The 13929-nt window shown below is 43.5% G+C and overlaps 1 protein-coding gene across 9 annotated transcripts in view; it reads right to left on the bottom strand.

The window, feature by feature from the left end:
• Nucleotides 1-1002: 1002 nt before the first annotated feature.
• Nucleotides 1003-13929, bottom strand: part of LOC138749824 (E3 ubiquitin-protein ligase RNF43) — a 208494-nt gene continuing 195567 nt past the window's right edge. For 8 of the 9 annotated variants that reach the window (XM_069911733.1, XM_069911736.1, XM_069911734.1 and 5 more), the window contains 5 exons: nt 11941-12042; nt 9803-9961; nt 9408-9510; nt 7234-8760; nt 1003-2888 (listed from right to left, as the gene is read on the bottom strand). In XM_069911733.1, the coding sequence (XP_069767834.1) occupies nt 2863-2888; nt 7234-8760; nt 9408-9510; nt 9803-9961; nt 11941-12042 (1917 nt within the window). In that variant the 3' untranslated portion in view covers nt 1003-2862. The remainder of the gene's footprint in view (nt 2889-7233; nt 8761-9407; nt 9511-9802; nt 9962-11940; nt 12043-13929) is intronic. The other variant, XM_069911735.1, reaches the window with a different exon arrangement.

Genomic DNA, 13929 nt, shown 5'->3' with positions numbered 1-13929 from the left:
TACAGCACAGAAAACAGACCCTTCTAGTCTGTGCTGAACTCCCAAGTCTCACTGACCTAAACCAGTCCATATCCTTCCATAACTCTCCCATTCATGCACTTGACCAATTTTTTTTTTAAATGTGAAAAATGAGCCCACGTTCCCCACTTCAGCTGGCAGCTTGTTCCACACTCCCACCCCTAAACTTTGCCCCTTAATCCATGTCCTCTGGTTTGTATCACCCTCAGTGGAATTTACTCTGTTGCACTTATTCTGTTTATACCCCTCGATTTTGTATACCATCAAATTTCCCCTCATTCTTCCACACTCAAGGGAAGAAAATCCTAACCTTTCCCTGTAACTCATTTCCTGAAGTCCCAGCAACATCCTAGTAAATCTCTGCACACACCAGAAGCAGTTGCAGAACAAGAATTGGGAGGGACGAAATAACTCCAGAAAATTACAATAATCTTTTAGCCTTCTCCTGTTCAATGGAAACGACCTTGGTAAGTTAATTTTTATCCCATTACTCTGGTGGATCCTGATGAAGAGTCAGGCTGTTTGCTCTTCACCCTCAACCTTATCACACATCATATGACTGATTACCCAAATAACGTGACTATAAACATTGTAGAAAAGGGATACTCTGCAAACAGCTTACCTCTTGATTCCATAAACTCTATCTTCATCGTCTCAAAGGATCAGTTTAGGAATGTGGTGCACCTATCACGCAACAAACTCTGAATTGACTGAAACAAAAAAGTTCAGGACAAACACCACTGAATTCAACATTCCTCTACCCGGGTATCAGAGATGAATCTTCCCAGAGATCCGCACATACACAAAAATACTTGCACGTGGTCTCAATAAACCCATCTGTGCACTTAGCAGTTCAGCATCTGTGAACCACTCAGAAATCTTCACTCAATAGGGATCGTGGCGGAATTCCAAAGATCTGTGCACCACGTGGGGGATGATTTCAGAGATCTTAGAATTATGGCAAACAAACACAATTCAACCACCTTATAATTGAAAATAATTTATTGGAGCATAATCTGAATAGGGCCAGACCATCAGTTAGTGACAGCACTGATCATTTATAAGGCACTTTACATTACACACCCTGGTAGAGGATAAATATATTAGTAAATAAATATATTAAGAACATATTATCATAATGAAATGACTTTCTATACAAATATAATACAACACTTTAAAAAGATTTTTTCTTAATACAAAGTACCCAAAATATACTGTGGAGGCCTTGTAAATACAAGCCACCACAAGGCTACATTTGTCTTTAAGTGCTTCTTATCCGACAGTCAGGGTTTGGTCACAAGTGCTAGATATCTGTCAAGTGTTCTTTTGGAAAAAAAAGACAACCTGAATGAACCCTATAACAAAGGGTCTCCAATGGCCGTAGATACATTTATATTCCTGAAGTCAATCGTTCTTGACGAATTGCAAGCACCATTTGGTGCTTCTGTAGATTCATGTCCTGGATTGAGTATTTAGAACTTTTGAAATAACTTGGCATTTGACTTGCAGCTACAAAGCTAACAATGGACCTGCCCCTCATTCTGTCCATTTTTTCCAAGTCCAATTTTTCCATACCCCTACCCTTTCTCCTGCCAGTTACACAAGGTCTCCATGTCTGTCCCCACCTCATGTCTGCCAACATGGGCTCTGATGCTTGTCCTATCTCCACCAATACAGGGTCGCCATGCTTAGCCCTACCTCACAACTCCACCAACACCTGGGGTCTTCATGCTTAGCCCCACCTCCTGCTTCCATGAGGTCTACAGGTCTGCCCCCCACCTCCTACCTCTGCCTACACGAGGTCTCCATGCCTGTCCTGCCTCAACCTCCAGTTACACGGTGTCATGCCTGTCCTAACCTCATACCTCCACCAACACAGGATCTCCATGGCACTTTCTGCCTCATACCTCCAGTTTCACGAAGTCTCCATGACCGTCCCCACCTCCCACCTCCAGTGACATGAGATCTCCATGCCTGTCCCCACCTCCTACTTCCAGTGACACAAGGTCTCCATGCCCATCCCCACCTCACCTCCAGTAACATGAGATCTCCATGCCCATCCCCACCTTATACCTCCAGTGACACGAGGTATCCATGCTCATCCCTACCTCATACATCCAGTGACACAAGGTCTCCATGCCCATCCCCACCTCATACCTCCAGGGACACAAGGTCTCCATGCCCTTCCCCATCTCATACCTCTAGTTATACAGGGATCTCTATGATTCTTCCCACCTCATACCTCCAGTTATACAGGGATCTCCATGACTCTTCCACCTCATGCCGCCAGTTACCCGACTTCGACAAGTGTGTCCCCATCTTCATCTCACCAGCTAAAGGACTTCTCCACACAGACCCTCACCCACATCTGCACAGTACACAACCTCTTCATGCAAACCCTTGTACTCATCCTGCCAGATACATGCCTTTTCCATATGTCAGCACCTTTTCCCCACTGGCACACTGCACATCCCCATGTCCACCCTGAGACCCGCATGGTACCTTTGCACCCGCTCTCCCTTCCTCCTGCCATGCAGCTTCTCCACATGCTCCCACCATTATCCACCAGGTCTGGGATTCCTGCAAGTCTCTCCCTACTCTTATCCGGCTGAAATCCATTTTCTCAACACCTATTCTCCTCTCACTCACAGCCAAACAGATTTTCCATTCCTGTCCATATCCTCACTGACCAGCTACAAAGCTCCTCCATGCGTGACCCCACTCTCATCCGCAGTGACACGGCTTTTCCATGTCCGCCCCTTCTCTCGCCAGTTTCGTGGTCTTGTCACATCTGCCTCTTTGTCCTGCCTGCTGTGACTTTCTTTGTTACCCCGATTACATGGCTTACTCTTCCACATTTGATTTGGTACCTAATTGGAATGAGAAAAACAAAATCAGAAGATTTAGTATATTACAGGTGATATAGGTAAAGAATGATCCGTAATCATAACTGGGGTATGCCCGAGCTGCAGTACCAGAGAGGAGAAAGATTCCAAGAGAATCAACTTGCTAACCATCAATAATGGTTAGTTTTTTCACGTGTGACATTCTCCCATTTTTCTAATCCATTTTATTTGTGTGGGGCTGTCCCTCTGAGAGAACAGATCTACCAAAACTTGCAGCGTTTGGGAAGTGACTGTGAAAAGGGCTGCAGGCCTCGAAGACAGCATGTTCTTAACTTCGATGCATTTGCAGAATGAAGGGAGAAGCCCTGAAGCAGGGACCATGTGACCAGCTTATTGAAAGGATAGTCCACATTTTGCTCAGGAGGCTATTTCAAGAAGGCAGTGCAAGAGTCAAGAGCTCTTTGGCTTCCTTTGTGGGAATGAGACCCTCTTGGCTTCATTGTGTGGTTATAGGGCAAACTGTCAGATTCCTCCTGTTGGTAATAGAGGGATGGTGAGCACTTCGACTGAAGCATGAAAAGGCTTTTCCTTGCAGAAGAAATACTGCACTCTACTTAGAGTGACCCAAGAAAAGGATCTGCAGAAGAAGGCACTCGTCTAAAAAGGACATTTCTCTGAAGAACCTTGACTTAATCAACGTTTTGTCACCCCTGGTGTTTGCCATCCACTTTATGAACTGCTAACTTCAGTTTAAAGCCTGTGTGCCTCAACCATCTAAAGCCTGTGTGTTGCATCAATTTCAAGTCCACATGTCAACATCACTGAATTTTGAACTTGGAACTGTCTTTCAAGAAGTGGGCCTGAGCTATAGTGGCTCGGGGTACTCCACACACACACACACACACACACACACACACACACACACACACACACAACAGTATACTCGTGCATAGTTGGAGGTTAATTTAGATAAGTGTAGATAAGTTTAGTTAAGTTTAGATAAGTTAGTTAAATTAGAGTAGGTGTTGTGATTAATAATTAAAAATATTATGTTAAATATAACACTGTCTGGGCTGTAACACGTAATTTACAATAGCTAGAATGATCAAAATGTTTATATTTATTTTGAGAATAAGTATAAGGGAATTAATTTCCAAATCTAAAGTCAGCACCAACTACCCAGGTCAAGTACGCAGAGTCATACAGGAGGGAGAGATTCCTACACATTGTGGCACTGTCGAACAGTATCTCAACTAAAACAGTCATTTCCCATACTGCTCACGTTCCCACGATATAATTTGGTGCTGTGGTGGCCCATTCTAAACCACAAATTGGACAACTGTCCAAACTCCTTTCACAGAGAATTCTGATCACCAGTGTGATGTACCCTAAACCCCGTTACTTTCAGTTTTGCTCTCTTGTGCATTGATTTCCATGGCTCCAACCATTGGCCACCCTTCAGCTGGTGAGGCTCAATGATGCGGATTTCCATTCCACACCAATACCACTTGTAAAGAATTTCCTATTTCACAACTAGAATTCGGCATCTCATTTGCATGTACAGTAAGGCCTCTGGGGATTGGTAGATACCGGATACGTGTATTTTCTGGTTACTTGAGACTTACTTCTACAATGCCTAACCAATACTATACACCTACATTAAGAATAAACAGTTTAAAAGACAAAAATACAATATTGTACTTACACTGAACAAACTTCACTTGCATGAATATACAAACCTTAAAGCATTTTACTTTATTTTCAGTCACATTCTTTAAAAACAATTAACAGTCACTGCATGTGCAAGTTTCTCCCCAGCCACGGAAGACTATTAATAACATAATAATTCCACCCCCCCCCCCCCCCCCACCAATGTTTACAGATAAAGCCTCTGACTGGGGCAACTCTTAATAAGCGGGGATAAGAAGACACTTTAAGAGAGTCACCCCAATGGCGAGCGACATCAACCAGCTCTTCATCCTGGGCGACGCCATTGCTGTTCCACACAACTTTATTCAAACAGCTCATACAAGCAAAGCCCAACCCAGGCCCTCCGCTGGCTGGATATTTGCACCATCTTCACCAAAGGTTTACGTGTTACTTCAGAGAACGTTTACAATTTTAAATGTACATTTTTTTAACCTATTATTTTATTCTTATTTATTTTCCTCAATTTTTATTTTGCTAGTTGCTTGAGGCTACCAGTTGCAAGAATTCCGGATACCATGCTTATTTTTAACTGTACTATAAACCAAACTTCAGCCTTCCCAGAACTAAAATTCTGTACATCTCCAAAGTGGTAGAGGAGCCAACTGCAGGAGACTGCACAAGTTGCATTAGAAATTACATGCTAGTATGAATTTTGTATAAGGTACTCAAGAACCACAATATATTTTTGAGAGTGGACAACTGTTTAAATATTTGTTACCTAATAAACAGGATGTTCAAAATTTTAAAAATTTTTTTTACAGTTGGTACTAAATTAAATTCAGAACAGAACTGTGAAACCTCTCAACAGCAAATTAACTTTGGTGCTCAGAATTCTTAAACATGGATTGGTTTCACATGCTGAACAAAGCTGAAGTCCAAACCAACCTACATGGGTGGGGCAAGTGAGAAGCTTCTGATGGGAAAAGAGCCAATCATGCCACAAGGATCTGGAGGAAGGTCAGAAACATTTGAAACTAGAGTTAGAAACAAAACAGGAGAGCTAGAGAGCTGATCGATCTGTTTTCCAGAACAAGGCAAATGGTTATGTGGTGAATATGATTACTGTTACAACCTTTGGGTCATACAACTTGATACTGGATGGCAAGAAGTACACTCTTGACCGATGGACACATGGACTCCACTAAACATGTACCTAACAATTTCAAACCCATGAGAATATCCAGAATGGATGCAAAATTTGTAACATGGATATAATCTTCCACTGTGCTGGAATCTTGGGCTAATCCTGATTTCAAAAGAAACATAATCCACAAATTAAAAGCTGCGGTGCAGAGTGCTTCAGTGTCTGCATGCTACAACAGTATGTTCAGATGTTTGTTGGCAAAAGATTACATGCCGCTGATAGCAAGGTCCTCTGGGATTAGTAAACAGGCAAGTTAATAATTTGCACCATTTCAATATTTACTTGGTAGTGATGGTGTCAGTGGCCCCAAACACACCCTCAGAACCAGGACATTCTCTGCTTCCCCCAAAACTATGCCTCCACTCATCCCCTGATCCAGCAGCTATTTGTAGGTGACAGGCATCGTTCATTGCTTCCCTCAAGTTGACTCTAAATCATGGACCGTCTGCTGTCAAAAGTGCATGCCCCCACCCACGTGAGCCCTTCTGAAAGGTATTCTAAAGGACTTTGCACCCAATATTTTTCGTGATGTCCAGACACTAATCTGGTGCAAAAATGTGTACTCTAAAGAGTGGGGCTAAATCACTTTTAATTTCAACAGATTTGGGAATTTTCTGTCCAACGTGACACAGATTGTTGGTACAGGTAGTGGGAAATTAAGCGTTTGGCATTTTAAGCTCATTCCGTACAGGACTCTTACAGCGCTGGAGACAAATGACTGGACGGTAAATAACTCACTGACTTGTATCCACAGTAGGGCGCACACTGCCTTGCTCTTGGCCCTTTCCACATCTATCTTTTGTTGCAAGGTCTGAGGCAGACACAGTCCTCAGGGAAGCAAAAGGGCCAATGTCAGATGGGCAGAAAGTGATCATTTAATGTGGCCGTACCAATGCCAAGAGTTGCGACTGCTTAAGTTTTAAAACACCGCACCAACCTTCAGCTGTAGGAATCCCTCCCTCGGGCTGTAATTAAAAAAACCCATGCCTTGTCAACTGTAAAAAGGGAAAACAGCCAATTCCACATGGCAGAATTCCCCTCATCCACACTGAGTGCATCGCTGATTGTTGATGATGGCATGTACACGAGACATGTCCCAAACTCATGTGCTTGAATAATACAATAGTACCTTATACAGTAAAATCCCTGGTATATGGAACCTATGGGGATTGGTAGATGCCAGATAAGTGAGATTTTCGGTTGCTTAAGACTGCGTGTTGCATGAATGGAGAACTAATAGCAAGGCGTGCCAATTTAAACTTCCATATTTTTTACCCATTTAATTTCTGCAATTTTTTTTGCTGTTTGCTTGAGGTTGCTAGAATTTCGGATAACAGGAATTTTACTGTACTTCCGCTTGGTATTTCATTAATGTTTCTCAACACACCACCTTAAACTCACTCATTTTCCATGCTGCATGACGCTGGGCCAGTACTTGGCCCATACTCCATCAACACAAAAGGACAGTTTCCGTATTATTTATGGCTCAAATATACTTCCAACTTTCTTACGAACCTGGATTGTCTGGAAGTGCCTGGCAGTTGAAGGACTGGTCTTGAACCGGCTCTCCATCACAGCGACTTTCACAATCATCTTGATATGGGAGGCCATGATACACATGCTGCTCCCCAGTTGACATGGTCTCAGAACCCATCTCCTGCTGAAAGTGGGGATTGGGGCACTCACAGAATGGGAAAGGCCACTCACTGGAAGCACCACCATTGAGGACTAAAGGGATCGGCACTATTGGCTGAGGATGGCACTGGTTCCCACTGTTGCCATAGTGAAGGTACACCTTACAGTCCTCCAGGGCATCACAATCCTGATGAAAGTGAACCACAGGAGGATCCACTGGGTAACTCCTGTTCCTCCTCCTCTTGCTGCTCCGATGAGACTTAGTTTCCAAAGGCACTGGGTCAGGATTGGTGCACGCCGCCTTGCTTTGGTCTCCCTCCACATCTACCTTTTGTAGCGAGGTCCCAGGCAGACATAGTCCAGGGGGAAGCAACAGGCGCCGCTCCAAGCAGGCACACTGGGTGGGGCGAGGGGTATATCGGGATTGACAGGTGAACTCCACCTGAGGCTGACAGTGCTCCATGTCACTTACAAGGCCCTCGAGTGGCTGACCTTCATGTCGCTGTAACTTGCTGCTGTAATGTTCATCTTTTGGACCCTGGTGAGAATTACTGTAGTGATGGTGGTAGTGGGTGTGGTTAAGCACATGCTCATCTTGAGGACCACTGGCCGACTCCAGTGACCTGGGCCTTGGCTCCTTGAAGGATGAAACCTTTGCACTCTCTTCACTTGCTCCACAGTACACGAGGGGATCGTACTCGCTGCTCAGAGAGCTGCGGAGAGTTGACCGGCTTCCATAAATGCAGTGATTACTGATGTCCGTGCAGTCCAGCGTGGAATCGCTTGAGGAGCAGTGGCAAGGTCCTGAGCTGGAGTCACTACCTGGGCTATCTGCCAGGTATCCACTGCGTACTGAACAGTTGATACCAAAACTTTCCCCTGAAAGGCTGCGGTTGTCAAGGTTGCTGGTGACCTGTAAGCGTAATGGTGCACAATTAGACTTTAAATTATGTGAGGAGAGTGGGGCACTGCATGCAGAAAGCTGTTGTTGTCTGCAGGGAGGTTTATGCAGAAGAGGTCCATGGTGAGGTTTGTAAGGCCAAGGTGGACCTTTCTGTACAGTGTAGGGTCTGCTGTGCCTATAGGAAATCCCCTGACCTTGACCATGACGATAGTTGCACCTGTGTAAAGCTGGAGGCTGACGTGGCCTTGCAGCTACGTATCGCATGCCGTTAAACCCCATGGGATATACCTCTGGAGTAACAAAGTAATGGCCAGAGGGAGTAACTCGCATCCCTTGAGTTCTGGAATTGTTCAGATGAGGTGCTTCGGAAGGAATGGTAGTATTCGGTCTGTGAAGATGGGCATGGCCAGGGTATCGCCGGAACAGATGGATTCGCTGGTTTAGTTGAGCAGCTGGTGTAGCCTGGTCATCAACATCTTGTTGTGCAATCATTGAATTTCCTTCTGAAAACAGTAGAAAAGTGCAATATTAGTGTCCTAGATGATAACAATTGCTTAGATATTATACCAAGGAATGACGAGTGTTGGTATAATGTAACTCAGGTGGTTGATATTCATAATTATTTAAATATATAATGTCAAATTGACAATTATGGATGAAATCTGTTGTAAAGTGCATTTATATTAATTATATACATGTCATGATATTCTTTTGTTAAATTAGTAGAAATAATTTAAATCCTACAACCAGTTACTACCACTGTTGCTCCATTATGAATTTTCATTCAAAAGTGGCCTGAATTTCGACTGACTGCAACCTAGAAAACTGGAAGTTTACTCAGTTTGTTAAAAAATCATTATTACAGCTGCAGATCTGCTCTAGTGTTTTGGGTGAGTCCGACTGGTCAGCAGGTGGGAATCATTCTCATTGCCTGAGTGCAGCTCAGCATTAAATAAACAGCATTGAAGACAGTTCACCAATCCCTGTCGTGGGTGGTCACGTCCACCAGAGGTCACTGCCTCCAGAGAGATGCGTGTACATTGCTATCAGATCATTTTATTGCAAGATTTGCTGCGGCATAAAGTTAGAAGTCAACTCATATTTACATCTCCCTTCACCAGCTACATGTGAACTTCAAACAGTCAATTACCAATGATGTTGTACATGCAGAGGGGGCAAGTGCGATGTTGAAGCAGCCAGGGATCCACACATTCCTTGTGAAATTCATGGAAACAAGATATTATCCGTAGATCCTATGAAAACAAATGAATCATTATATAATAGTGAACTGACAGCATTCAGTTCTGCGACAACAGCTTAATATAATGGCAAACACAATTAATGGCATGTGAAAAACCTGGCCAGGCTGCAAGGTTCAGCTCCACGCAAGCACTGAGTCACAGATGAAAGCATAATCAGAGAACTGGGATGCCCAAGGATTTACTGAAGATTCAATCCAATGCAGCAAATCTGGGTATCCGCCCTCCCCACAGCCACCATGCCATCTCCATGAGCAAAATGTAGCCTGCTGTTGGTTCATCTCACCTGTCCATCAGTGAACTCCTCCAGGCATATGGCACAGACGGCCTCAGACACGCTGCTGCTTTGGGAATCCAGGCTGCTCTGGCGCTCGTGACCCCGAGACTGGAATCGACGGGTGGCAAGCCGGCTGATCGCATTGATTGTCTGCTGCTGCAGGGAATTCTGCGAGGAAGGTGTGCAGAAGTCATTGAAACTTTCATGGTCTCAGGCATGGAAATGCCAGCAAATTGCAAAGTCAAAAAGCAGTCAATAAAAAAAATGTACAGATTGTAAAAATATGAAAATACAAACAAGATGATGGAAACATTCGGCAAGCCAATCAGCTTCTGCAGAAAGAGAAACAGTAAACATTTCTCATGAAAGACCCTTCACCAGAAGAGGGAAAGAGAGAAAAATCCATGCCCTAAGATCATCTGCCTTTCTGACAATACTCGTTGCATTGAAATAAATACACCCGGGAACATTTCTATCAAGTACAAACCTTTGATTTCTGAAGTTCTCGCATGACCTTTATCCTCCTCACAATCTGCTCTAACCCTCTGGTTCCCATCCCCCTGCCGATCTAGTTTAAACCCCTCAGAGCATCACTTGCAAACCTACCTGCAAGGATGTTAGTCCCCCTCCAATTCAGGTGCAACCTTCCCTAGAACAGAGCCCAATTGTCCAGAAACAAGAAGCCCTTCCTCCTACACCATCTCATTAGCCTCATATTTCGCTGCATTAACTTCCTATTTCGAGCCTCACTGGCACATGGCACGGGTAGCACTCTCAGTTTGCTTTTTATGTCTGTATCCATACTAGCCAGTTCTGCTGCAATATTATCTCAGTTTTCCCCTCTCTCTGTTAACTGCGTGATCCATTGGACATTTCATAGAGTTGTGACCTGCATTTCACAGCTTTAACATATTACATTCTTGATGCCTTTACTTGCCCCGTCTCTGCAACTTAAAGTGGACATTTTCTTTTCTCCTTTCTAATTTTGACCAAGGGTCTTTGACCTGTAACATTAATAATTTCTCTTTCACAAATCCTGGCTCAGCTGCTGTTTCCAGCATTTTCTGATTATATTCGTACTTCTGTTTGTATTTTTGTCTTCCATACAGAAAGGCAACAAGACATTTGTGAGAAGGGTAATCAGAAAATAGTGAACGACTGCTCTCAAAACCAGAAGGTAGGAGATAAATTAAACATTCGCCTGATGTCCCCTTGGAATGAGACAACTATCTCAGTAGGCCTTCCCAAAAGTCCCAATTGCAGTTAATGTTAACTTTTATGGCCCAATTGATTTTCCCCTGAATTATACCTTCTTACTATATTTTGGAAGAGGAAATAAGGTGAAGAATATGACAAAACCTCCCTCTTAACTACTTCAAGCAGCAAATTTTGCCATAAAACTTCATCTCTGTAATCTCCTTCAGTTCTATAGCTCACCAAGTTCTCGGTGTGCTGCCAATTCGAGCAGTTGGCAGTTAGAAGTTTATTGAGAAAGAGATTAACAATGACAACAACTTGTAAATTTAATGGTACGATTAATGTCGCAAAACATTATAAGCACAGTACAGGAGAGTTTAAAAATAAATGTTAAAAAGTGTTATAAAAGATGACTGTGGTTAAAATTCTGGTTCAGGCAATGTGCTAATAGGGATGAACACACGATCTAGTCAAAAGAAAAAAAAACACAGGCCATCAACAGTCCAGTGATTACAATCAGGGGGCAGAATTCAGGCCAATTGGCCTTCGCTATGTTTAAAACTGATTCCTCGATATAGCAGTACTGTCTGACCCACTCACATGCCAGCTCACTTTCAGGATGTTTGTGGTGAAACAATCACATTCCTCAGGATGCTGTATTCTTAAGCCAACTTGTTTTTTTAGGATTCCCAGCAACAACAGTGATTACCAAAACCTTGGTAGTGATAATGCAGTTAAGAGCAGTTCTTGAACGTCCGCAGTTGTGACACAGGCTTGTAAATTATCGCAAGGGCCTCATTCATAATCTGCCTTTAAAAAAATCAAGATCAGCAGAAACACGCCAACTTTGTCACTAGGCTCATGTCACATCAGAACTTCACGGGATCACAATACTCCAAATGCAAAGTAAACTGATATCCAGGACAACTGCAATCCAGAGCTGCTCTCACCCGAGTTCTGTTCTGCTTGCACTTGATTCTCACTGCCAGGACCATGAAAACAACGGAGAAAGCAACAATCAGAGTCATTAAGATTCCCACATCATAGGCTGGCTGCAGAGAGGAGAGAAAAAGGGAAATTATTCATGATTGAATACTGTGAAGCTTTTCCATGAGTTTTGATGTCATAATAACACACTGTATGTGCAAATAGTCTCTGAACCCCTCTCACTGAACGATATCAAATCAGTAACTCGGGTGTCATGCATCCTCCACTTTAGATACATGAACAAAATTAGTCACGTTAAGCTTCTCATTCTTTGTGGAGAAAAGTCAAGGAAGCAAAACACATTGATGGAGAGTGGGGTTGGGCAATGCAGACACTCCGCACTATCCACGGAGTGCCAACGCTACCCGGCATGCAAGCCCACTGTTTTGAATTAGAGCCTTGGTAATTCTACCTCATCTGCTGTGCCCATTACAAATAACAAGGTCAAATTCAGAAAGTTGTGATTGTGCAACTATGAAATTCTAAATGACCGATTTCTTCATTATATTTTGGGGGAAAGACACCTGCAGAATCAGGGCTATGATTCTACAAAAAATTAGAGTTGATGTGCCACAGGAACGTCCACATACATGCCCTGTCATTCAAGAAGTCATTTCAAACTGCCATGTAAAATGGGGTTAACCGGGCAATTTGCCAAGTTAGCGCCCCAGTTATGCGGCAGTTAGAAAGGGTCTGACCCTGTCAAACCCGTTGGAATCCAACTGGGTCCCTGACCTACCTCAGAGGTAGTCAGGGAACCAGGTAAACTCACCTAGGTCGCACCCACGGGTGATTTGAACAGGGAAATGGCTGACCCGCTTATTCTGGCGATGTCAGCGCTTGCATGTGTGTGTCACTGGGCAGCCAACTTTGGAACATCCGGCAGTACTTCCGGTGAGTGCGTGATGCGTCATTGCAGGGGGGCGGGATCCCCCTTAAATTGCCGGGTTGGCGATTTAATGGGTCCAACCCCCTGCAATTTAAAAGGTGCTTCCAGCATCTTTGCCCCCGGTAATCGCACCCAGGTCCCAGGAGGGCTACCTAGGTGCTGCAGTCTAAAAGGGGCTATTGACATGCTCCCATTCACTGCACTACTTGGTGCTGAAGAATTTTCTCCATAACAGGATGGCACGGTGAACCCAATGTTTATGACAATGCCAGTGACTTGGGATCAAATTTGGCTGTCTGTAAGGAGTTTGTATGCTCTCCCTGTGCCTGCGTGGGTTTCCTCCGACCCTTCAAAATGTACTGGGGGTTTGTAAGTTAATTGGGATATTTGGGTGGCAAGGGCTTGGGAGCTGGAAGGGCCTGTTACATTTCTAAATTTATAATTTAAGTAGAAATGAAATAAAGGAAAAGCTCCATCTGAATCATTTTAAAATCTGTCAGCCATGTAATATATATAAAAAAACTAAAAGGTTGTCCAGATAAAACGATTGGACAATAAAGGTAGTGCATAATTTCCAACTTGAAGGCTGATCTCAGAGGAAGGGAATAGCCTATTCAAATCTAAAGCTATTGAATCTTACCACCAGTGCACCTTTATTCAGCCGTCCTTTAAATTATAGCTAAAATAGGGCAGAATGTTACTGATTCACCTCTGCTCTAGCCTTCAGTCCCTCTGCCCGATCAAGGAACTCCAAGCATTCAATAACCAGGAGGAGATTGCAGCTTGTAAGAAGTGACTGAGGCATAAAGCCATGGATCTAAAATTTTAAGTGATAACAAGATACTGTTGAGCTGATTTTCTCTGTAGAAAGGCGGCCTAATTAAAATTTTTAAGATTACAAAGGGAATTTACGAAATTGCTGCAGGTGTGTTGTTCAAGGTGGTGAATAGTTGACATACCAGGGGGCCCAGGTTAAGAATAACATGTGTTTGTACAAGCTGGACTAAAGGGATGGGAAGCAGACAGAGAGAAGGACTTTAAAAAAAAATAAAACGGTAGAAGT

The sequence above is a fragment of the Narcine bancroftii genome, chromosome 14 (assembly GCF_036971445.1).
Source record: "Narcine bancroftii isolate sNarBan1 chromosome 14, sNarBan1.hap1, whole genome shotgun sequence".
NCBI lineage: Eukaryota > Metazoa > Chordata > Chondrichthyes > Torpediniformes > Narcinidae > Narcine > Narcine bancroftii.
The sequence above is the reverse complement of the archived record's forward strand: the minus strand, read 5'-3'. Positions and strand labels throughout refer to the sequence as shown.